Source organism: Nerophis ophidion, linkage group LG09 (genome assembly GCF_033978795.1).
Source record: "Nerophis ophidion isolate RoL-2023_Sa linkage group LG09, RoL_Noph_v1.0, whole genome shotgun sequence".
NCBI classification, from domain to species: Eukaryota; Metazoa; Chordata; class Actinopteri; order Syngnathiformes; family Syngnathidae; genus Nerophis; species Nerophis ophidion.
Genome location: NC_084619.1, coordinates 10,516,734 through 10,541,152, shown reverse-complemented (window position 1 = coordinate 10,541,152; position 24,419 = coordinate 10,516,734). Strand labels below are relative to the sequence as shown.

Genomic DNA, 24,419 nt, shown 5'->3' with positions numbered 1-24,419 from the left:
GCACCTCCAAGTCCGAGTCCATGGTTCTTGCCCGGAAAAGGGTGGAATGCCATCTCCGGGTTAGGGAGGAGACCCTGCCCCAAGTGGAGGAGTTCAAGTACCTAGGAGTCTTGTTCACGAGTGAGGGAAGAGTGGATCGTGAGATCGACAGGCGGATCGGTGCGGCGTCTTCAGTAATGCGGACGTTGTACCGATCTGTTGTGGTGAAGAAGGAGCTGAGCCGGAAGGCAAAGCTCTCAATTTACCGGTCGATCTACGTTCCCATCCTCACCTATGGTCATGAGCTTTGGGTCATGACCGAAAGGATAAGATCACGGGTACAAGCGGCCGAAATGAGTTTCCTCCGCCGTGTGGCGGGGCTCTCCCTTAGAGATAGGGTGAGAAGCTCTGCCATCCGGGAGGAACTCAAAGTAAAGCCGCTGCTCCTTCACATCGAGAGGAGCCAGATGAGGTGGTTTGGGAATCTGTTCAGGATGCCACCCGAAAGCCTCCCTAGGGAGGTGTTTAGGGCACGTCCAACCGGTAGGAGGCCACGGGGAAGACCAAGGACATGTTGGGAAGACTATGTCTCCCGGCTGGCCTGGGAACGCCTCGGGATCCCCCGGGAAGAGCTAGACGAAGTGGCTGGGGAGAGGGAAGTCTGGGTTTCCCTGCTTAGGCTGTTCCCCCCGCGACCCGACCTCGGATAAGCGGAAGAAGATGGATGGATGGATGGATGGATGGCTGAATAAACATAAAGCACCTTCCATAAAATGTAAATGAACTTAAACAGCATTTAGGCTCCTACAAGTACTTACAGGTAGCCCAGGGGATCTTCCAAGCAGCACTGCTATGGCCGTCACCGTACAACCTGGCCACAACGTGGAAATACTTTGTAGATTATTCATCTACGTTAGAATTAGGCTTTCATGTTCTGAAACCACAGGCTCGTGCTCAAACAAAAACTTGGGTCAACTTGACATTTTCAGCTACGATCATTAGGTTTGTTGTTTCTTGTTCCATCTTGTTAGCAATGTGCGTCTGTTTTGTCATACCACATCACTCACGCCAAAGCTATGTTACCGATGTCAGAGATAAAGTGCATCTTGAATCGAAAGAGCTCATCTTCACTTTGCTGGCACAGCTGTTGACAGCTGAACCTTATTAGCCTGAAGTGCCGCGCCCAAATGTCTAATGCGAAGTCCCACTGTTCATTTTTGACATTGATCACAGAGAGTCTCACCAATGTGGGGACGTGTTATTGATGAGGCAGGAGTTGAAGATGAAGTCCGTCAAAAAGTAGTTTTTCCAAATGTTGGACAACTTGTGATTGACGCGGTGAAGTTAACGCTGAGGTTAGCCAACTGTTGTTGTTTCAAGGTTCCCCCTTACCCTGGAAATGTAAGTCTTGCTTGGTGAATATCATTATCGCTCACCAAAAAATAAGACAAATACTTCACTGTAATACATCATGCATAAATACAACTTAATTTAACACTTAAAACTGGGGTGCTTGAATCCTGTGTCACCGGGCGGAATTCTAACTGTAAATCCAGCCCCCCAATCTGTGTACCTCGCTGATAGTCCCTTCGTCTCTGGAAGTGCACGTAATTGCGCACACGCGTCGTACAGAACGTGCACAGGTTGATGACAGTCTGAAGTTGCATTGAAGGATCCCCGAGTTCGTATTTTGTTGGTGACATACGTCTCCACGCAAATGTACAAACACAAACGATCGGAAAATGGCGCATTAGATTATCTGTGAGAAAAACAGCCAATGTCAGTCCAAAACTTGCCTGCAATGCCAGCCATCCATCCATTTCCTACCGCTTATTCCAGGGGTGTCAAACTCAAATACAGAGTGGGCCAAAATTCAAAACTGAACAAAGCCGTGGGCCAAGGTTGAGCAAATTAACCTTTTAATAGGGACCCAAACAAGTTTTTCATTGAATATTGAACAAGCTAGGGAGTCAGGATTTGGTGGTAGCAGGGGTGTATATCAGGGGCGCTCACACTTTTTCTGCAGGCGAGCTACTTTTCAATTGACCAAGTCGAGGAGATCTACCTCATTCCTATTTATAATTTATATTTATTTATTTATCAAAGAGACATTTTTGTTAACAAGTTAATGGTGTTTAATGATAATACAAGCATGTTTAACACACATAGATTCCTTTCTTTCATGAAAACAAGAATATAAGTTGGTGTATTACCTGATTCTGATGACTTGCATTGATTGGAATTAGACAGTGGTGCTGATAACGTCCGCATTTTCAAATGGAGGAAAAAAAAAAAAGTCCTCCTTTCTGTCCAATACCACATGAAAGTGGTTGGATTTGGCATCTCATTTGTCCAACTTGCATACTCGTTTTTAAACACTTTGTTATGAGAGTAGCATATGTGTGTGGCCCTTTAATGTCTGGCAGCAGGTGAGTGACGTCAGTGACTGTGCGGGTGGGCAAGCAAGTGAGAAAGCGGTCGCTGAGGGCGGGGGAGAAATACATTGGCATCAAACTCCGTAGCTTGCTAGCTTGTGCACGCTAGCTTTCTGAGACTCTTATTTTGTTAGCACAGCCAGGATGAAACAGGTCTTTTATGGTGAAGACAGGAACTGTGCAGTCGGTCTTTAGAGTTTTGACAGTAGGTACGGAGTCTCTAGAAATAAAATGTGTTTCTCTGCGTCCGCCCTGTTAATTCTTTTTTTCTTAAATATGAGCTCGCAGCAGCCAGCATCATCTCACAAGATCCTCGGGTGCCGAGAATGTCAAACAACTGACGAAAGTGAAGTCTTGGTATGATTGATGATTGCTCATTTTTATGTCTATTTTTTAATGCCTGGCTTGAGATCGACTGACACACCCTCCGAGATCGACCAGTCGATCGCAATCGACGTAATGGGCACCCCTGGTGTATATTGTAGCGTCCCAGAAGAGTTAGTGCTGCAAGGGATTCTGGGTATTTGTTCTGTTGTGTTACGGTGCAGATGTTCTCCCGAAATGTGTTTGTCATTCTTGTTTGTGTGGGTTCACAGTGTGGCGCATATTTGTAACAGTGTTAAACTTGTTTACACGGCCACCCTCAGTGTGACATGTATGGCTGTTGACCAAGTATGCATTGCATTCACTTATGTGTGTGCAAAAGCCTTAAATATTATGTGACTGGACCGGCACGCTGTTTGTGTGGAGGAAAAGCGGACTTGACGACAGGTTGTAGAGAACGCTAAAGGCAATGCTCTTAAGCCCCGCCCCCAATATATTTGCCCGGGTGGAAATCGGGAGAAATTCGGAAGAATGGTTGTTCCGGGAGATTTTTTGGGAAGGACACTGCCCTTTGGGAGACTCCCGGGAAAATTGGGAGGGTTGGCAAGTATGAGTATTAGCGGTGAACGCGGTGTTACAGCGGCACCACCGTTGAATAATACCGGCAGGCCAGCTCTAATGTTAATTAGATATTGCCTCAAGGGCCAAATGAAATTACACGGTGGGCCAAATTTGGCCCGCGGGCCAGAGTTTGACACCCATGGCTTATTCCCTTTGGGATCATTGGGGGCGCTGTTGCCTATCTCAGCTACAATCGGGCAGAAGGCGGCGTACACCCTGGACAAGTCGCCACCTCGTCGCCTGCAATGCCCTCCATCTTAATTGCACCGGACCAATATTTATTAGAGTTTTGGCCATGAATTGATTAACGTGGACCCTGACTTAAACAAATTAAAAAACGTATTCGGGTGTTACCATTTAGTGGTCAATTGTACGAAATATGTACTGAACTGTGCAATCTTCTAATAAAAGTTTCAATCAATCAATCAATCAATCAATCAGGCTCTTCTTTGATGTTATATGTAAATACAGCAGGGTTGTATAAACCCCGGCTGATGGGCGGCCTGCTGGCATCTTCAGTTTGGCCCGCAAGACGAGGGCACAAGTTCGATATCAATAAGCAACCTGTCTTTGCATTCATCCATCCATCCATTTCTACCACTTGTCCTTTTTGGGGTCACGGGGGGTGCTGGAGCCTATATTAAATTTAATTGCCCAGGTATCTGACAGGTGGCAAATTGTTACCATCTTGTGGATAATGTGAGAGACTCGGTTTTGTGACCATGATGTGTACTTTCTTGACATCCCAAGCACATCATTAACTTAAATGACTCATTCCAAACAACCTTTCCTAGTCATAGTGCATAAAAAAAATCAACCAACACAAAAAGTCAACACACTTGTCGCAAATAACACAACCTGCTCACTGAACTTTGTGGACAATATCAGAAAAAATGTCCCATTCCCATTAAAAATGTGAAATCACACCCATTTAAATCCATTATATATATACATATATATAGATATAGGTGTGTGTGTGTGTGTGTTTGTTTACATATTACAACAATAGATATGTAGTTAATAATCATTATAATTGAATATTAAGAGTATGCGAAAGTTCAACTTCTACCTACCTTTGTAATCAATCAGGAATATCAAACAACTAAAAGTCAAACATCAATAAGTGGAGAGAGAGTGTTTTCCTTTGGAATGGATTTAAATGGGTGTAATTTATAAATGTTTATGGTAATATACATACATACATATAAATATATACATACATATACATACATATATAAATATATATACATATATATATATATATATATATATATATATATATATATATATATATATATGTATATATATATATATATATATATATATATATATATATATGGTTGATTTGCAGGCCGTCGGCTTGAGGCCCCGGGCCAAATTTCTTTTACCCAATGTGGGCCCCCCAGTCAAAACGTTTGGACAGCACTGATGTACAGCGTCTTTCTTCTCTTCCTCTGATTTTTCTTTTTTTTTTTTAGCAGAATATGTTGTTAAGGCAAGCGCAGGTATTGCGATCTTTCCAGATGGGTGTCCGGCATCCATGCTTTACGGCAGTGGTCCCCAACCACCGGGCCGCAGAATAATTTTTTATTCATTTTTATAATTTTTTAATTAAATCAACGTAAAAAAACATAATATAACGCTTACAATTAGTGCACCAATCACAAAAACCTCCCTTTTTCATGACAAAAACGTCCCTTTTTCATGGCAAAGAAAAAAAAATATTTTATTTAAATTACTAAGCGTTCACCGGTCTGCGGATACAAAAAGGTTGGGGACCATTGCTTTACGGCAAACAAGTTCGCAACATCCAGGTGCTTTGCTGTATATTGCGTCAGCCAATGAGTAGGCTCCTTCCTGGGTTCTGCTCACACTTCCTTTCTCTAAATCCTTGGATCTGGTGCGGTTGACCGCCGGGAAGACAAATGATTTTGTCTCCTGGGGTTTTATTTACTAAAATACTTCATTGTAAGGCACAGACAGCACACAGATGTACAGTTTTTCATATATGATTACTGTAACGATATGCTGTATGATGCTAATATAATGATAACTTATATACCCAAGCTTTTATTTAGGCCTAAAACTTTTATTCTTTAAAGGCCTACTGAAATGAGATTTTCTTATTTAAACGGGGATAGCAGGTCCATTCTATGTGTCATACTTGATCATTTTGCGATATTGCCATATTTTTGCTGAAAGGATTTAGTAGAGAACATCCACGATAAAGTTCGCAACTTTTGGTCGCTAATAAAAAAGCCTTGCCTTTGCCGGAAGTAGCAGACGATGACATTACCGGTGTGAGGGCTCCTCACATCCTCACATTGTTTTTAATCGGAGCCTCCAACAGCAAGAGTTATTTGGACCGAGAAAACGAAAATTTCCCCATTAATTTGAGCGAGGATGAAAGATTTGTGGCTAAGGATATTGATAGCGAAGGACTAGAATTAAAAAATAAATAAATAAATAAAGTTAGAAAAAAAAGGCGATTGCATTGGGAGCAATTCAGATGTTTTTAGACACATTTACTAGGATAATTCTGGGGAATCTCTTATCTTTCTATTGTGTTGCTAGTGTTTTAGTAAGTTAAATAGTACCTGATAGTCGGAAGGGTGTGTCCACGGGTGTGTTGATGCCAGAGTCTCTGAGTGAAGTCATGGCAGCTGCATGCACGGCGCAAGCTCCGGAGATTTCCGGTAAGAGGCGACTTTTTACCACAATTTTACCTCACATCCTCACATTGTTTTTAATGGGAGCCTCCAACAGCAAGAGTTATTTGGACCGAGAAAACGACAATTTCCCCATTAATTTGAGCGAGGATGAAAGATTTGTGGCTAAGGATATTGATAGCGAAGGACTAGAATTAAAAAAAAAAAAAAATACATTTAGAAAAAAAAGGCGATTGCATTGGGAGCGATTCAGATGTTTTTGGACACATTTACTGGGATAATTCTGGGGAATCCCTTATCTTTCTATTGTGTTGCTAGTGTTTAGTGAGTTAAATAGTACCTGATAGTCACAGGGGTGTGTCCACGGGTGTGTTGACACCAGTGTCTGAGGGAAGTCACGGCAGCTGCATGGACGGCGCAAGCTCCGCAGATCTCCGGCAAGAGCCGACTTTTTACCACAATTTTCTCACCGAAACCTGTCGGTTGACAAGTGGACGGGATCCATGTTCGCTTGACCGCTCTGATCCATAGTAAAGCTTCACCTCCGGGAATTTTAAACAAGGAATCACCGTGTGTTTGTGTGGCTAAAGGCTAAAGCTTCCCACCTCCATCGTTCTACTTTGACTTCTCCATTATTAATTGAACAAATTGCAAAAGATTCAGCAACACGGATGTCCAAAATACTTTGTAATTGAACGATGAAAAGAGATGATTTTTAGCCGCAAGTGGTGCTGCGCTAATATGTCCCCTCCAACTCGAGACGTCATCATACGCGTCGTCATTCCGCGACGTTTTCAACAAGAAACTCCGCGGGAAATTTAAAATTGTAATTTAGTAAACTAAACCGGCCATATTGGCATGTGTTGCAATGTTAATATTTCATCATTGATATATAAACTATCAGACTGCGTGGTCGGTAGTAGTGGGTTTCAGTATGCCTTTAATTATTTTTGTTTTTGGGTTGTTTTGTTTTATTATAAAAAAATGTAGCAAGGGATGACTGTAGTTTTACATTTGTTGTAAGGAATTTTAGCTTTCAGCTAATTATTTATAATATGGCAGTTTAAACTCCCCTTGAAAGGTTAATGCATGTTGTGTTTCCAGGCAGGTAACATCTTCATAGTGGACTACGAAGTGTTAGATGGCATCAAACCCAACTGTACAGATCCACAAACCCGCCAGTACATCGCAGCTCCCATTTGTCTTCTCTACAAGAACCCACAGAACAAGATCCTGCCCATCGCCATTCAGGTGTGCTGTGATCAAACATCAGCAAGTCTTAGATCACTTTAGTGTATCACTACCTCCTCTTTTCCTTCCAGTTGGGTCAGACTCCAGGCGAAGACTGCCCCATCTTCCTGCCCACAGATGGCGAGTACGACTGGCTTCTGGCCAAGATGTGGGTTCGCTCGTCAGACTTTCAGCACCACCAGACGGTCACACACCTGCTGAGAACACATCTGATCTCAGAGATGTTTGCCATCGCCGTGTTCAGGCATCTCCCTGCAGTCCACCCTGTCTTTAAGGTGATATTTGCAATGACGAGGGGTACATAGAAAGCTGGACTCATTGACGCTCCTTCACAGTTACTCATTCCTCACATCCGTTTCACTATCGCTATCAACACCAAGGCAAGAGAGGCCCTCATCTGTGACCATGGTCTCTTCGATAAGGTGAGTAAAACTCCTTAGATGTGGTGTGTAATTAAAGCAGGTGGTCTCTAATGTAGACTAACAGTGACTGGAGTCCACCAGAGGGGACTGACTGACATCTACATTAGTGAACCAGACAGGGACTGAAGATTAATAGGCAGGTTCAGGTTCTAAACATGTGAGGCATACTACCAATTTGACGATGAAGCTAAAGACTCTGAGGATCCGAGGGCAGCCCACAACCCGTGTTGTACTCGACCAAGGACAGGCACTTAATTACTGAAGAATCCGAGGCAGGCGCAATAGATTTGGGGTACAGGTTTGGGCTCTGGACACTCAATCAATCAATGTTTATTTATACAGTCCTAAATCACCAGTGTCTCAAAGGGCTGCACAAACCACAACAACATCCTCGGTAGAGCCCACATAAGGGCAAGAAAAACTCACCCCAGTGGGACGTCGGTGACAGTGACAATGATGACTCTGACAAACCTTGGAGAGGACCGCATATGTGGGAAACCCCCCCTCCGGGGAACGAAAGTAATGGATGTCGAGCGGGTCAAAACATGATAGTGTGAAAGTTCAATCCATAGTGGATCCAACACAACCGTGAGAGTCCAGTCCAATGTGGATCCAACACAGTAGCGAGAGTCCCGTCCAAAGTGGAGCCAGCAGGAAACCATCCCAAGCAGAGGCGGATCAGCAGCGCGGAGGCGTCCCAAACCGATACACAGGCAAGCGGTCCATCCTGGGTCCCGACTCTGGACGAGCGGTCCCTTCTGGGTCCCGACTCTGGACAGCCAGTACTTCATCCATGGCCACCGTACCAGACCCCCTCCACAAGGGAGAGGGGGACAGAGGAGAAAAAGAAAAGAAACGGCAGATCAACTGTTCTTAAAAGGAGGTCTATTTAAAGGCTAGAGTATACAAATCAGTTTTAAGGTTGAGACTTAAATGCTTCTACTGAGGTAGCATCTCGAACTGTTGCCGGGAGGGCATTCCAGAGTACTGCAGCCCAAACGGAAAACGCTCTATAGCCCGCCGACTTTTTTGGGGCTAATAGTCCTTTGAACACAGATTTCTTGCCAGGACATATGGTACAATACAATCGGCAAGATAGGATGGAGCTAGACCGTTTAGTATTTTATACGTAAGTAGTAAAACCTTAAAGTCACATCTTAAGTGCACAGGAAGCCAGTGCAGGTGAGCCAGTACAGGCGTAATGTGATCAAACTTTCTTGTTCTTGTCAAAAGTCTAGCAGCCGCATTTTGTACCAACTGTAATCTTTTAATGCTAGACATGGGGAGACCCGAAAATAATACGTTACAGTAATCGAGACGAGACGTAACAAACGCATGGATAATGATCTCGGCGTCACTAGTGGACAAAATGGAGCGAATTTTAGCGATATCACAGCGATAAAAGAAGGCCGTTTTAGTAACATTCTTAATGTGTGACTCAAAGGAGAGAGTTGGGTTGAAGATAATACCCAGATTCTTTACCGAGTCGCCTAGTTTAATTGTTTGGTTGTCAAATGTTAAAGTTGTATTATTAAATAGAGTTCGGTGTCTAGCAGGACCGATAATCAGCATTTCCGTTTTTTTGGCGTTGAGTTGCAAAAAGTTAGCGGACATCCATTGTTTAATTTCATTAAGACACGCCTCCAGCTAACTACAATCCGGCGTGTTGGTCAGCTTTAGGGGCATGTAAGGTTGGGTGTCAAGCTTACTCCATTCAAGAGTAGGCTCAAGCTATGGAGGTTTCCCTGCAGGCTTTGACTGTCAGACCTCTGAGACTTTTGATAATCAAAAGCAGGGGCTCTGAGGTCTGGGTAGCAACCTGAATGCTAAATCCTAATTCGAATCCCAGGATACACATCTATACATTCACACATCAGAAAGGAGGTGATCGCATATAGTGCACTCATGGAGCTCAAGGATTGAAGACTCAGGCAGGCTCAAGTTCTGAAAATGTGAGGGCAGACTGAGAATCAGGGTTCACACTCAGCCTGTGAGTCTTGGAAGACTTCTAAGACTAAGAAGCATTTAAGATTCCGGAGGAGTCAAAAAAGTGCCTCGGACAAAGAATGATGCTGACTCATGTTTTAGCAAATTGAGGGTAGACGGACTGAGGGGTCAGACAAAAGAACAACTGGTGGACATCCTCAACTGTGAGAAGTCTGCAGTACGTTTCTCAAAAGTCGACATGTTCATGCAAAGTCTAAACCACTTTTTGTTTAATCAAGGCAAACTCCATCGGGGGAGGAGGTCATGTGCAGCTGATTCAGAAGGTGATAAAGACGCTGACCTTCCGGTCACTCTGCTTCCCTGACATGATCAAAGCTCGTGGAATGGATGACAAGAATTTGCCATCCTACTTCTACAGGGATGACGGCTACCAGGTGTGGGAGGCCATTAAGGGGTGAGGTGACAGTATTGATCCGTACTGCTCAACAAGAACTGATTGGTCTCCTCCTTTTTGTTACGCTAGTTTTGTCTCCGATGTGGTTAATATTTACTACACCAGTGATGAGAACGTTCGGACGGACCAGGAAATCCAAGCCTTTGTTCAGGATGTTTGCGACTTTGGAATGAAGGACTTCAGTCACTGTGGTGGGTTTCCTTCAAGTAGAGTCAGATTTTTGCTATTGCTACTAATATTACCGCAATAACATAGAAACAACATTTGAATATTGATAGTAAAGTTCAAGATCCTTCACTTTTAGGTAGGGTACACACACAAAGACAAATCATGTCTTAGCTACCTAAGCAGTGGCTTAGTGGTTAGTGGTATAGCTCGGTTGGTAGAGCGGCCGTGCCAGCAACTTGAGGGTTGCAGGTTCGATTCCCGCTTTCGTCATCCTGGTCACTGCCGTTGTGTCCTTGGGCAAGACACTTTACCCACCTGCTCCCAGTGCCACCCACACTGGTTTAAATGTAACTTAGATATTGGGTTTCACTATGTAAAGCGCTTTGAGTCACTAGAGAAAAGCGCTATATAAATATAATTCACTAATTCACCAACCTTTTTGAAACCAAGAGCTACTTCTTGGGTACGGATTAATGCGAAGGGCTACCAGTTTGATACACACTTAAATAAATTGCCAGAAATAGCCAATTTGCTCAATTTACCTTTGATAAATAAATCTATATATATATAAAAAAAAAATGGGTATTTCTGTCTGTCATTCCGTCGTACATTTTTTTTCCTTTTACGTAAGGTTTTTTGTAGAGAATAAATGATGAAAAAAATACTTAATTCAACGGTTTAAAAGAGGAGAAAACAGGAAAAAAATGAAAAATTAAATTTTGAAACATAGTTTATCTTCAATTTCGACTCTTTAAAATTCAAAATTCAACCAAAAAAAAAGAAGAGAAAAACTAGCTAATTCAAATCTTTTTGAAAAAAGAATTTATGGAACATCATTAGTAATTTTTCCTGATTAAGATTAATTTCAGAATTTTGATGACATGTTTTGAATAGGTTAAAATCCAATCTGCATTTTGTTAGAATATACAACAAATAACGCCAAGCTATATTTCTAACAAAGACAAATCATTATTTCTTCTAGATTTTCCAGAACAAAAATTTAAAAGAAATTCAAGAGAATTTGAAATAAGATTTAAATTTGATTCTAAATATTTTTCTAGATTTGCCAGAATAATTTTTTTCAAATTTTAATCATAATAAGTTTGAAGAAATATTTCACAAATATTATTAGTCGAAAAACAGAAGCTAAAATTAAAAATTTAATTTAAAATTTGTATTATTCTTTACAATAAAAAAAATAAATTTACTTGAACATTGATTGAATTGTCTAGAAAGAAGAGGAAGGAATTTAAAAGGAAAAAAGGTATATGTGTTTAAAAATCCTTAAAAAATCATTTTTAAGGTTGTATTTTTTCTTTAAAATTGTCTTTCTGAAAGTTATAAGAAGCAAAGTAAAAAAAATAAATGAATTTATTTAAACAAGTAAAGACCAAGTCTTTAAAATATTTTCAAGGATTTTCAAATTCTATTTGAGTTTTGTCTCTCTTAGAATTAAAAATGCCGCGCAAAGCAAGACTAGCTTGCTAGTAAATAAATACAATTTAAAAAATAGAGGCAGCTCACTGGTAAGTGCTGCTATTTGAGCTCTTTTTAGAACAGGCCAGCGAGCGACTCATCTGGTCCTTACGGGCGACTTGGTGCCCGCGGGCACCGCGTTGGTGACCCCTGGGTTAGAGTGTCCGCCCTGAGATCCGTAAGTTGTGAGTTCAAATCCCGGCCCAGTCATACCAAAGACTATAAAAATGGGATCCATTACATTCCTTTTTTGGCACTCAGCATCAAATGTTGGAATTGGGCGTTAAATCACCAAAAATGATTCCCAGGCGTGGCACCGCAGCTGCTCACTGCTCACCTCACCTCCCAGAGGGTGATCAAGGGGATGGGTCAAATGCAGAGGACAAATTTCACCACACCTAGTGTGTGTGTGACAATCATTGGTACTTTAACTTTAATTTTGTTCTGTAACCAGTTCCTCCCAGATATTTTGTCTGATTGCTTTCAAACTTTACCCAGACAGATTTGACATAAGGAGGATGCTAAATTTTGAAGCGTTTAGGTTTTTATTATAGGACGTGGCGACCAAGGTGACCTTTTTCCACAGGACTGTAGAGCAGGGGTCTCAAATTCAAACCCAACTAGTTAGCCTGTATAACATTTAAAAAAAATCAATAGTTTTTATGATTACGGTAACATTTACGTTTTCTTTTAAAAGAAAATTACCGTATTTCCTTGAATTGCCGCAGGGCATATAGTATGCGCCTGCCTTGAATTACTGCCTTGTCAAACTCTCTTCCCAAAATAATTAGCGCATGCTTAGTATTACCGCCTGGTCAAACTCGTGACGTCACGAGTGACACTTCCCCTGTCATCATTTTCAAAATGGAGGAGGCTGATTTCAATACCGGTAATTTGAAATCGCATTAGGAGCTATTCAGTAGGATTTAAGCTTCAAGCTTACATCACAGTAAATTTTTTTACTGCATACCTTTGGTAAGTGCCGGAGTGAGAAGGGGTTTTAAAATAATTAGCGCATGCTTATTTTTACCGCATGCCTTTGGTAAGCGCAGGAGTGAGAAGAGGTTTTAAATTAATTAGCGCCCTGGCGGCAATTCAAGGAAATACGGTACTGTAAATTCAAACTGTATCACCGTTCTGGTGACCGAGCTGCTAGTTTTTAACTGGAAAATCAATGGCCATTTTTTTTACGGTGCATTACTAATACACTGAAAAACTGAACCCAGTATTTTTACCGCAAATTCTGGCGACTAAGCGGTTACTTTTTTTAACCGTAAAATCTACATTCCCTGTTTTGCAGTGCATTATTGTCAATGCAAAAATAATACCACTGATGATTTTACAATACATTCTTGGCAACTGAGCTGCTGTTTTTTGTTGTTTTTTTTTAGAGTTAAATCATACTTTTTTTCAGTGTAGCCTTGCTAACATGCTATCAATAATTGTGCAGCTTGAAAGAGGTCATTATGAATACATAATACACTTCCCTTTACTATTTAGCGGGCACAATTTTACCCACTTTGCAAATCCCTGACCTACATTCTTGGTGGTGATAGTGACACACAAACACACACACACACACACACACACACACACACACACACACACACACACACACACACACACACACACACACACACACACAGGTGAGCTGCGGTTCATCGAGAAACAGACAAATTCCGACATGATCCACTCGTCATGTTGGAAAACGGCCCTGCGATGAGGTGGCGACTTGTCCAGGGTGTACCCCGCCTTATGCCCGATTGTAGCTGAGATAGGTGCCAGCGCCCCCCGCCACCCTAAAAGGGAATAAGCGGTAGAAGATGGATGGATGGATGTTGGAAAACGTCCAGTTTTCCATTGTGTCAACAAATCCCCAACACAATAAAAAATAATTCCGGCATCCATCCATCCATCCATTTTCTACCGCTTATTCCCTTTTGGGGTCGCGGGGGGTGCTGGCGCCTATCTCAGCTACAATCGGGCGGAAGGCGGGGTACACCCTGGACAAGTCGCCACCTCATCACAGGGCCAACACAGATAGACAGACAGGTATATCCAGGATAATTTCACCATTTATTGACTGAGCACATTTGATCATTTTAAAACAACTCTCCTTGCTTTGAAATACTGTAATGCAGGTGTTCTTAATATTTAATTATATCTAACCTACTTACAATTTAACAGGTTTAACCTTGTCAACTGATATGAAAGCGTGTGTTAATCACAAATGTTATAATCAAGGCTTAGGTAAGGCTAATTACAAAAATAAAAACCAATTAAATATACTAAAAATGAAGGGACTAATTAAAAAAAAAATACACAGTGCTAAAATAAATACATTCTAATTGAATAATAAATAATATATGTTTCTTAAGAAATGTTAAGGGTAAAACAATATTTTTTTATAAATGTTCATTCAAGTGAAAATAAAAATACAGCTTTACACCTTTATTCATACGTTAAGAAACTTCTCTATGACTTTAGCTTAAGACTTCTTCTGTTTGTTTGTTATTGTCATTACTGCCACAAGTGGTGGAAAAGAGTATTACAACCGAGCCCATACAATCACAGCTGAGAAATGTATATTTTATGGTAAAGAAACACTGCTGTAATGTATACAAAGTACTCTGTTCCAGCTGCAACAAAACCGTACTTCCTTCGAAATACTGTAACGTGTGTAAAGTGTTCTGGTTCATCTGTTGACCACACTTTCATTCTGTGCAGAATTCCCCCGGTCCCTAAAGTCCTGCACGGAGCTGATTGAGTACTTGACCGTCATCGTGTTCACTGCTTCAGCTCAACATTCAGCGGTCAACTTTGGACAAGTATGTAATTTATTACCGACGTTGTGTCAATCCTGCAAACGTCCATAGAAACCAACGCGTCATACACTATATTGCCAAAAGTATTTGGCCACCCATCCAAATGATCAGAATCAGGTGTCCTAATCACTTGACCCGGCCACAGGTGTATAAACTCAAGCACTTAGGCATGGAGACTGTGTCTACAAACATTTGTGAAAGAATGGGCTGCTCTCAGGAGCTCGGTGATTTCCAGCGTGGAACTGTCATACGTGCAACAAATCTAGTGGTGAAATTTCCTCGCTCCTAGTATTCCAAAGTCAACTGTCAGCTTTAATATAAGAAAATGGAAGAGTTTGGGAACAACAGCAACTCAGCCACCAAGTGCTAGGCCACGTAGACTGACAGAGAGGGGTCAGGTGATGCTGAAGCTCATAGTGCAAAGACTTTCTGCACAGTCAGTTGCTACAGAGCTCCAAACTTCATGTGACCTTCCAATTAGCCCACGTACAGTACGCAGAGAGCTACATGGAATGGGTTTCCATGGCCGAGCAGCTGCATCTAAGCCATACATCCCCAAGTCCAATGCAAAGTACATTGCCAATGGACTCTAGAGCAGTGGTTCTCAAATGGGGGTATGTGTACCCCTGGGGGTACTTGAAGGTATGCCGAGGGGTACATGAGATTTTTTTTTAAATATTCTAAAAATAGCAACAATTCAAAAATCCTTTATAAATATATTTATTGAATAATACTTCAACTGTTGTGTGCGCAGTTGTGCACTGCACTCTCTAAAAGTTGTAGATGTTATTGTCACATGTGCATGATTGATTGATTGATTGATTGGAACTTGTATTAGTAGATTGCACAGTACAGTACATATTCCGTACAATCGACCACTAAATGGTAACACCCGAATAAGTTTTTCAACTTGTTTAAGTCGGGTTCCACGTTAATCGTTTCATGCAGCATAACACAGTCATCACACAAGTTAATCATCATAGTATATACATTGAATTATTTACAAATCCTGGGGTGGGATGAGGAGCTTTGGTTGATATCAGTACTTCAGTCATCAACAATTACATCAACAGAGAAATGGACATTGAAACAGTGTAGGTCTTACTTAGTAGGATATGTACAGCCAGCAGAGAACAACATAGTGAGTTCAGATAGCATAAGAACAAGTATATACATTAGAAATACATTAGATTATTTACATTAGGTTATTTACAATCCGGGGAGATGGGATGTGAATGGAGGACGGTATTAGTAAAGGGTTGAAGTTGCCTGGAGGTGTTGTGGTGCATGTACAGTAGATGCCAGTATTGCCCTGTTTAAGAGTGTCACAACATTGCTGTTTACGGCAGATGAACTGTTTTACAGTAGACGAAAACGTGACTGCTGTTGTTGTGTGTTGTTACCGCACTGGGAGGACGTTAATGAAACTGCCTAACAATAAACCCACGTAAGAAACCAAGAACTCGCCCTTGATCATCAATCAATCAATGTTTATTTATATAGCCCTAAATCACAAGTGTCTCAAAGGGCTGCACAAACCACTACGACATACTCGGAAGAACCCACATAAGGGCAAGGAAAACTCACACCCAGTGGGCAAGGAGAACTCACACCCAGTGGGACGTCGGTGACAATGATGACTTTGAGAACCTTGGAGAGGACCACATATGTGGGCAACACCCCCTCTCTAGGGGACCGAAAGCAATGGATGTCGAGGGGGTCTAACATGATACTGTGAAAGTCCAATGCATAGTAGATCCAACACAACCGCGAGAAATCAGTTCAAGCGGATCCAAGACAGCAGCGAGAGTCCCGTCCCAAGGAAACGATCCCAAGCGGAGTCAGATCAGCAGCGTAGAGATGTCCCCAACCGATACACAGGCGAGCGGTCCATCCTGGGTCCCGACTCTGGACAGCCCGTACTTCATCCATGGCCATCGGACCGGACCCCCTCCACAGGGGAGGGGGGGACAGAGGAGAAAAACAAAAGAAGCGGCAGATCAACCGGTCTAAAAAGGAGGTCTATTTAAAGGCTAGAGTATACAAATGAGTTAGGGAGGTAGCATCTCGAACTGTTATAACGTCATTATATTGTGGGAAAGCGGACGTGAAAACAGGCTGTCAACATGTCACTCAGGTCCGCATGGAGGTGGAGGGGGCGTGGCCTCCAGCTCCGCCTGAATTTCGGGAGATTTTCGGAAGAAAATTTGTCGTGGTTGGTTTTTCGGGAGAGGCGCTGAATTTCGGGAGTCTCCCGGAAAATCCGGGAGGGTTGGCAAGTATGCCCCTTAGTTCTAGTGAAATCAATCAATCAATCAATGTTTACTTATATAGCCCTAAATCTCTAGTGTCTCAAAGGGCTGCACAAACCACTACGACATCCTCGGTAGGCCCACATTAGGGCAAGGAAAACTCACACCCAGTGGGACGTCGGTGACAATAATGACCCAGTGGGACGTCGGTGACAATGATGACTATGAGAACCTTGGAGAGGAGGAAAGCAATGGATGTCGAGCGGGTCTAACATGATACTGTGAAAGTTCAATCCATAATGGATCCAACACAGTCGCGAGAGTCCAGTCCAAAGCGGATCCAACACAGCAGCGAGAGTCCCGTTCACAGCGGAGCCAGCAGGAAACCATCCCAAGCGGAGGCGAATCAGCAGCGCAGAGATGTCCCCAGCCGATACACAGGCAAGCAGTACATGGCCACCGGATCGGACCGGACCCCCTCCACAAGGGAGAGTGGGACATAGGAGAAAAAGAAAAGAAACGGCAGATCAACTGGTCTAAAAAGGGAGTCTATTTAAAGGCTAGCGTATACAAATGAGTTTTTAGGTGAGACTTAAATGCTTCTACTGAGGTGGCATCTCGAACTGTTACCGGGAGGGCATTCCAGAGTACTGGAGCCCGAAATGAAAAAGCTCTATAGCCCGCAGACTTTTGAATGCTCCAGGATACCAATAAAAACACTCCGCAACCTTGTGGACAGCCTTCCCAGAAGAGATAAAGCTGTAATAGCTGCAAAAGGTTCATATGTGAGTCAAGGCAGGTGGCCAAAGACTTTTGGCAATATAGCATTTTCTCGCATTATTTCAAGGACTGTGATTAAATGTGGAGTACAAAACGTGTTCTCCGAGGGCGAGCGTGTTAACATGAACTCTGTCTGCACGGGGAAGTACAACTGGTACTCCTGGGTCCCCAACGCGCCGTCCACCATGCGACAGCCGCCGCCCAACCGGAAGGGTTTGTCCAACATGACCCTGATCATGGCCAGCCTCCCTGACAGAGGACGCTCCAGTTGGCACCTGGGGGCCGTCTGGGCGCTCACACAGTACCAGGAGAAGGAGGTGAGGAGGGCCGTGGTCATAATCATTGGACTCCTCCAAAAAAAAAAACAAAAAAAAAAAAAACATCAATTTGTTGTTGACCCCTAATGTAGATCTACTTGGGATCTTACCCGGACCAGCACTTTACGGAGAAGCCGGTGAGGGCGGCCATGGAGGAGTTCAGGAAGAAACTGGCAGACCTAAGCAGCGCCATCAGGACGAGGAACGAGAAGGAGATCTTGCCCTACGACCTCCTGTGCCCTGACAAAATACCGAACAGTGTCGCTATATGAAGTGTTTTTCTTACAAAACACTTTTGTGCTTGTCCCTTTACAACGGTTTCACTCCGAATACTCATACTGGCTGATACCCATATTGACCAGCAGGACTCATACACGCTTTTATTATTTTGTAGTGTGGCGGCCTATAGTTAAAGGCCTACTGAAATGAGATTTTCTCATTCAAACGGGGATAGCAGGTCCATTCTATGTGTCATACTTGATCATTTCGCAATATTGCCATATTTTTGCTGGAAGGATTTAGTAAAGAACATCGACGATAAAGATTGCAACTTTTAGTTGCTAATAGAAAAGCCCTGCCTTTACCAGAAGTATGTGCGCGTGACGTCACGAGTTGCAGGGCTCCTCACATATTCACATTGTTTTTAATGGGAGCCACCAGCAGTAAGAGCAATTCGGACCGAGAAAGCGACAATTTCCCCATTAATTTGAGCGAGGATGAAAGATTTGTGGATTAGGATATTGATAGTGAAGCACTAGAAGAAAAAAAAAAAAAAAGCAACGTCTCCGGGCGACGGCAGTGTGAGCGTTTCAGATGTAATTAGACACATTTACTAGTATAATTCTGGAAGATCCTTTATCTCAGGGGTCGGGAACCTTTTTGGCTGAGACAGCCATACAAGCCAAATATTTTTTAAAGTATTTCCGTGAGAGCCATATAATATTTTTTTAAGACTGATTACAACTAAATGCGTGCATTTTTAAGTAAGATTAACATTTTTAGAGTATAATAAGTCTCTTATTCGTTTTAATAACATTGTTATTCTGAAGCTATCCAACAATAAATACAATACTTCTTACCATTAATGCGACTACTTGAGCAGGTGAGGTAGAAACCGGATGAATGGATTAAAATGCATGAGAATATTTTATATTTTGAACGTTTTTTTTGACACTGTGATTACCAGCGGAATTATTCATTACTTACCGTGTTAAGCAATGTCAGCTAAGATTTATCTGAGAACCAGGTGCAGTCATCAAAAGAGCCACATCTGGCTCTAGAGCCATAGGTTCCCTACCCCTGCTTTATCTGCTTATTGTTTCAATAGTGTTTTAGTGAGATTAAAGATTGTAAAGACATACCTCGAGGTCGGACGGCTGCGGTGAACACAGTGTCTCAGAGAGAAGCCGAGGAGCCAAGCTCACAGCTGCTGCAGGACGACGGATAATCCACTGAGGTCTCCGGTAAGATATATATCACAATTTCCCCATCCAAAAACATGCTGGTTGACGTAGAGAAAACATGTTCGCTTGACCGCTCTGCTTCACAACAAACAAAGAAACACCGGATGTGTGTCGGTGCTAAAGACAGCTGCAATTAACCGCTTTCCACCAACAGCATTGTTCTTTATAGTCTCCATTATTAAATGAACAAATTGCAAAAGATTCAGCAACACAGATGTCCAAAATACTGTGTAATTACGCCATGAACAGAGACGCCTTTTATCCGTGTTTGGTGCTACGCTAATATGTCCCCTCCAACACGTGACGTCACGCCTATGCGTCATCATTCCGCGACGTTTTCAACAAGAAACTCTGAGGGAAATTAAAAATTGTAATTTAGTAAACAAAAAAGGCCGTATTGGCATGTGTTGCAAAGTTAATATTTCATCATTGATATATAAACTATCAGACTGCGTGGTCGGTAGTAGTGGGTTTCAGTAGGCCTTTAAGAAACACTGCTGGAAAAGTTTGATCAAGTAAAATTACTCAAAGAACAATTATTTACCATTTACAGTCTGCAATGGACCCATGCTGTCTTCAAATTGAAGTGGGGTGGTAATTTTTTGTGAACACCTCGTGGTCATATTATTTCTCTAATTCAAGCGCATGATGCGGACACGTTTGTTACTGGGTACTTTCTACTGTAGGCGCACTAAAAATCCTTTCCCCCCCTCAAAACTCGACAGTATAACCCGGCGCACCTAATGTAAGAAATACGTTTGGTTGAGCTCACCCACCTCGAAGCAATTTTTTTTTTGGTACATGGTGTAATAAATGTGACCAGTAGATGGCAGTCATACATAAGAGATAAGTGTCGGCTGCACCGTTTGATGTGCTTCAACATACAAGGATTACTATGGCGTTTTGTTTCGCACTACTATGCAAAAGTAACTTTTCTTACCTTTTGGTACCTGCTGATCTGTATTTGGGATCTGCATAAATTCTGAAAAATTGTGCGCACCCGGTTTGTAGTCCATGGCCACACCGTAGTCGATAAGCTTCTTCTTTTTCTCTATCTTCTTGTTATGGAACATTCATCCTCTGCTGTTGCCATTTCTAATATATTGTAAAGTTCTTACTTATATCTGTCAGTAAACTCGCCATGAAAGCGCTAAAACATACCGGTGTAGTGAGTTTGCATTATTCATTCAAGGAACTTTGGTTATCAGTCGGACGGTTTTTCACGGGACACATTTTTGGTGTTGTTTCCGGATGAGGAGATACTGCTCTGGTATTTATTTGAGTAAAGTCTGAATGTCATTAAAACAGTTTGCACCATCTTTTGACACTTCTTCCACTCCCGTCCTTGCACGCTACACCGCTACAACAAAGATGACGGGGAGAAGACGCTGCCGTCCTTGCACGCTACACCGCTACAACAAAGAAGACGGGGAGAAGACGCTGCCGAAGGTGAGCCACGTAAATAAGACCGGCCACAAAACGGCGCATCCTGAAGCGACTGTCAGAAAGCTGGTTGAAGATGATCTATAAAACACAATCTATGTAACATTTTGCCCAAAGAACCACCATTACATGTTATTTAGACCACAAGGAAGTGTTTTACATGTACAAAATAATAATAATATGACTCCTTTAATGCGCCCTATATATGAAAAAAGATCAAAAATAGACCATTCATCGGCACTGCGCCTTATAATCCGGTGCGCCCTATGGTCTGGAAAATACGGTAATCTGATTATGCCTCGCAGACTAAGTAAGTAATAAGCGATTATTATGTGATACTTGTTTATGTTGACAAATGTGCGGTTTTACACCGCTTTATTTTTCAATTAAGGACACTTGGTACATACAGTATGTCTAGCTTATGTGCTATGGTGCGCTTACTTGTTGTGTAGCTGCTCGCGCCTACTGTGTTTGCCTTTTGGGAATGGCTTGACCTAAAGGCCTACTGAAACCCACTACTACCCAGCACGCAGTCTGATAGTTTATATATCAATGATGAAATATTAACATTGCAACACATGCCAATACGGCCTTTTTAGTTTACTAAACTACAATTTTTAATTTCCCGTGGAGTTTTTTGTTAAAAACGTCGCAGAATGATGACGCGTGTTTGTGAAGTTATTGGTTGTAGCAGAAATTTTAGCCCAGCACCACTTACGGCTAAAAGTCGACTTTTTTCATCGCATAATTACACAGTTATTTTAGACATCTGTGTTGCTGAATCTTTAGCAATTTGTTCAATTAATAAGGAGACTATAAACCAAAATGTTGTTGGTGGAAAGCGGTGGATTGCAGCTGCCTTTAGCAACCGAAACACAGCCGGTGTTTCTTTGTTTGTTGTGAAGCTTTAGCGAACATGTTTCTATACCACATGTCAACCAGCAAGTTTTTGGATGAGAAAAATTGTGATATTAAATCGGCTCTTGTGCAGAGTTAGCGTCATCCTGCAGCAGCTGTCAAAAAAGGCAGCTGTGATCTTGGCTCCTCCATTGGCTTCTCTCAGAGACACTGGTGGTCACCGCGGCCCTCCGACTTTCAGGTATGACTTCATAATCTCACTAAAACACTATTGACACAATAAGCAGATAAGGGATTTTCCATAATTATCCTAGTAAATGTGTCTAATAACATCTGAATCGCTTCCACTGCCCTCGTCTTTTTTATTATTTTTTTCTTATAGTCCTTCACTCTCACTATCCTCATCCAAGAATCTTTCACCCTCGCTCAAATGAATGGGGAAATTGTCGCTTTCTCGGTCCGATTAGCTGCTGGTGGCCATGATTATAAACAATGTGAGGATGTGAGGAGCTCCACAACCCGTGACATCACACGCACATCGTCTGCTACTTCCGGTACAGGCAAGGCTTTTTTATTAGTGACCAAAAGTTGCAAACTTTGTTGTCGATGTTCCCTACTAAATCCTTTTAGCAAATATCGCAAAATGATCAAGTATGACACATAGAATGGACCTGCTATCCCCGTTTAGATAAGAAAATCTCATTTCAATAGGCTTTTAAGGACACTTGGTACACACAGTATGTCCAGCTTGTGTGCTATGGTTCGCTTACTTGTTGTGTAGCTGCTCGCGCCTACTGTGTTTGCCTTTTGTGAATGGCTTGACTAAAATAGAAGAAAAGGCCAACCTTGCGTGCTTGTTGGACATTTAGATGTTAACTGGTTGTTCAGCTTTGCACAAGTAAACACACTGCAGGACTGCTTGTATCGGACATTATATCAGAGACAAGTCGATATCATCAATACTTGCTTTTTTTCTGCTAATATTGTACCAATATCAATAGCAGATGGGACACCCCTACCCTACCTGAAATAGTATTTCATTGTCTCAATTATTTTCAACAACTTCAGACCCAACAATATATATGTTCATGCTCTTTAGATGGAAAAACTACAAAATATGCAATATTTTAAATATATTTTGGATGAGGTTAATATTAACAACCTGGACTTTGTTAATCATTCAAGTTGTTATGCATTCAGAAAAACTGACTTCTTTCATCATTAAAAAGTATTCATTTTTATTAGATTGAGGTGGGGTAGGCTGCAGCCACCCTGAGAGGGACAAGTGGTAGAAAATGGATTGATCGGAAAAACACGATATGGAATATTTTCAAAGAATGAGGGGAAATTTTTGGGATGGTGTTAAGAAAATAGAAAAACTTTTTTTTTTTTTTTTAACCATGTAGATTTTGGTCATAAGAACCCAATTGATAATATTTTCTAAAAGTGAGAATTGGGATGTTTGATAAAATGTTGATGCATGTCTATTTTTGGAACAAATAAGTGTCCATTAAAAATATATATTCATAATTACCATCGAGCCATCATCTCCTTAATTGTTTTTCACTCACTCTCTTTAGGCCTAATATACACATTAAAAAAAAACAAAAATAATTTTCTTCATCTAAACAACAAATATGTAAATGAAACAACACAAAATGCAATTCATTATTGAAATCATGTGATGCTTTTCTTCCTGTTGGTACTTTAGTGCCTTTAATTTGAAAGTATAGAGCAGGGGTGCCCACACTTTTTCTGAAGTCGAGCTACTTTTCAAGGGACAAAGTCAAAGGAATCACTTCATTCCTATATATCATTTATATTTAATTATTTATGAAAGAGATGTTTTTCTTAACACGTTTAAGGTGTTTAATGAAAACACAAGCATGTTTAACACATATAAATTCCTTTCTTTCATGAAGACAAGAATATAAGTTGGTGTATTACCTGATTCTGATGACTTGCATTGACTGGAATCAGACAGTAGTGCTGATAACGTCCACATTTTCGAATGGAGGAGAAAAAAAGTCCTCCTTTCTGTCCAAAACCACATGAAAGTGGTTAGTTTTTGGCATCTTATTTGTCCAGCTTCCATACTCGTTTTTATACATGTTGCAAGAAATACATTGGCGGCAAACTCCGTAGCTTGCTATCTTGTGCACGCTAGCTTTCTGAGACTCTTATTTTGTTAGCGCAGGCAGGATGAAGCAGGGCTTTTATTTTGAAGACAGCAACTGTGCAGTCTGTCTTTAGAGCAGGGGTGTCAAACTCAAATACAGAGTGGGCCAACATTTTAAACCGAACAAAGCCGCGGGCCAAGGTTGAACAAATTAACCTTTTAATAGGGACCCAAAAAAGTTTTGCATTGAATATTGAACAAGCAAGGCTTGTATAACTTTAGTGACATGCAAAATCGAGTTTCAAATTATAATAATAATAATAAAAAAAATATTAACCGCATATCAAATACAATTTAAATAAAAATTGGGGGTGGTCGGGGTTTGGTGGTAGCGGGGGTGTATATTATAGCGTCCCGGAAGAGTTAGTGCTGCAAGGGGTTTTGGGTATTTCTTCTGTTGTGTTTATGTTCTGTTACGGTGCGGATGTTCTCCCAAAATGTGTTTGTCATTCTTGTTTGGTGTGGGTTCACAGTGTGGCGCATATTTGTAACGGTGTTAAAGTTGTTTATACGGCCACCCTCAGTGTGACCTGTATGGCTGTTGACCAACTATGCC

At 41.7% G+C, this 24,419-nt stretch overlaps 1 protein-coding gene across 2 annotated transcripts in view; it reads left to right on the top strand.

Annotated features, from left to right (window-relative positions):
* The window catches only part of LOC133558988 (polyunsaturated fatty acid 5-lipoxygenase-like), a 43,943-nt gene extending 20,725 nt beyond the window's left edge, over window positions 1-23,218 (top strand). The window contains exons 7-14 of one of the 2 annotated variants that reach the window (XM_061910247.1): window positions 7,133-7,279; window positions 7,351-7,554; window positions 7,615-7,701; window positions 9,927-10,102; window positions 10,172-10,293; window positions 14,474-14,574; window positions 17,750-17,920; window positions 18,013-20,742. In XM_061910247.1, coding sequence (XP_061766231.1) covers window positions 7,133-7,279; window positions 7,351-7,554; window positions 7,615-7,701; window positions 9,927-10,102; window positions 10,172-10,293; window positions 14,474-14,574; window positions 17,750-17,920; window positions 18,013-18,192 — 1,188 coding nt within the window. In that variant the 3' untranslated portion in view covers window positions 18,193-20,742. The other variant, XM_061910248.1, reaches the window with a different exon arrangement.
* Window positions 23,219-24,419: the final 1,201 nt, after the last annotated feature.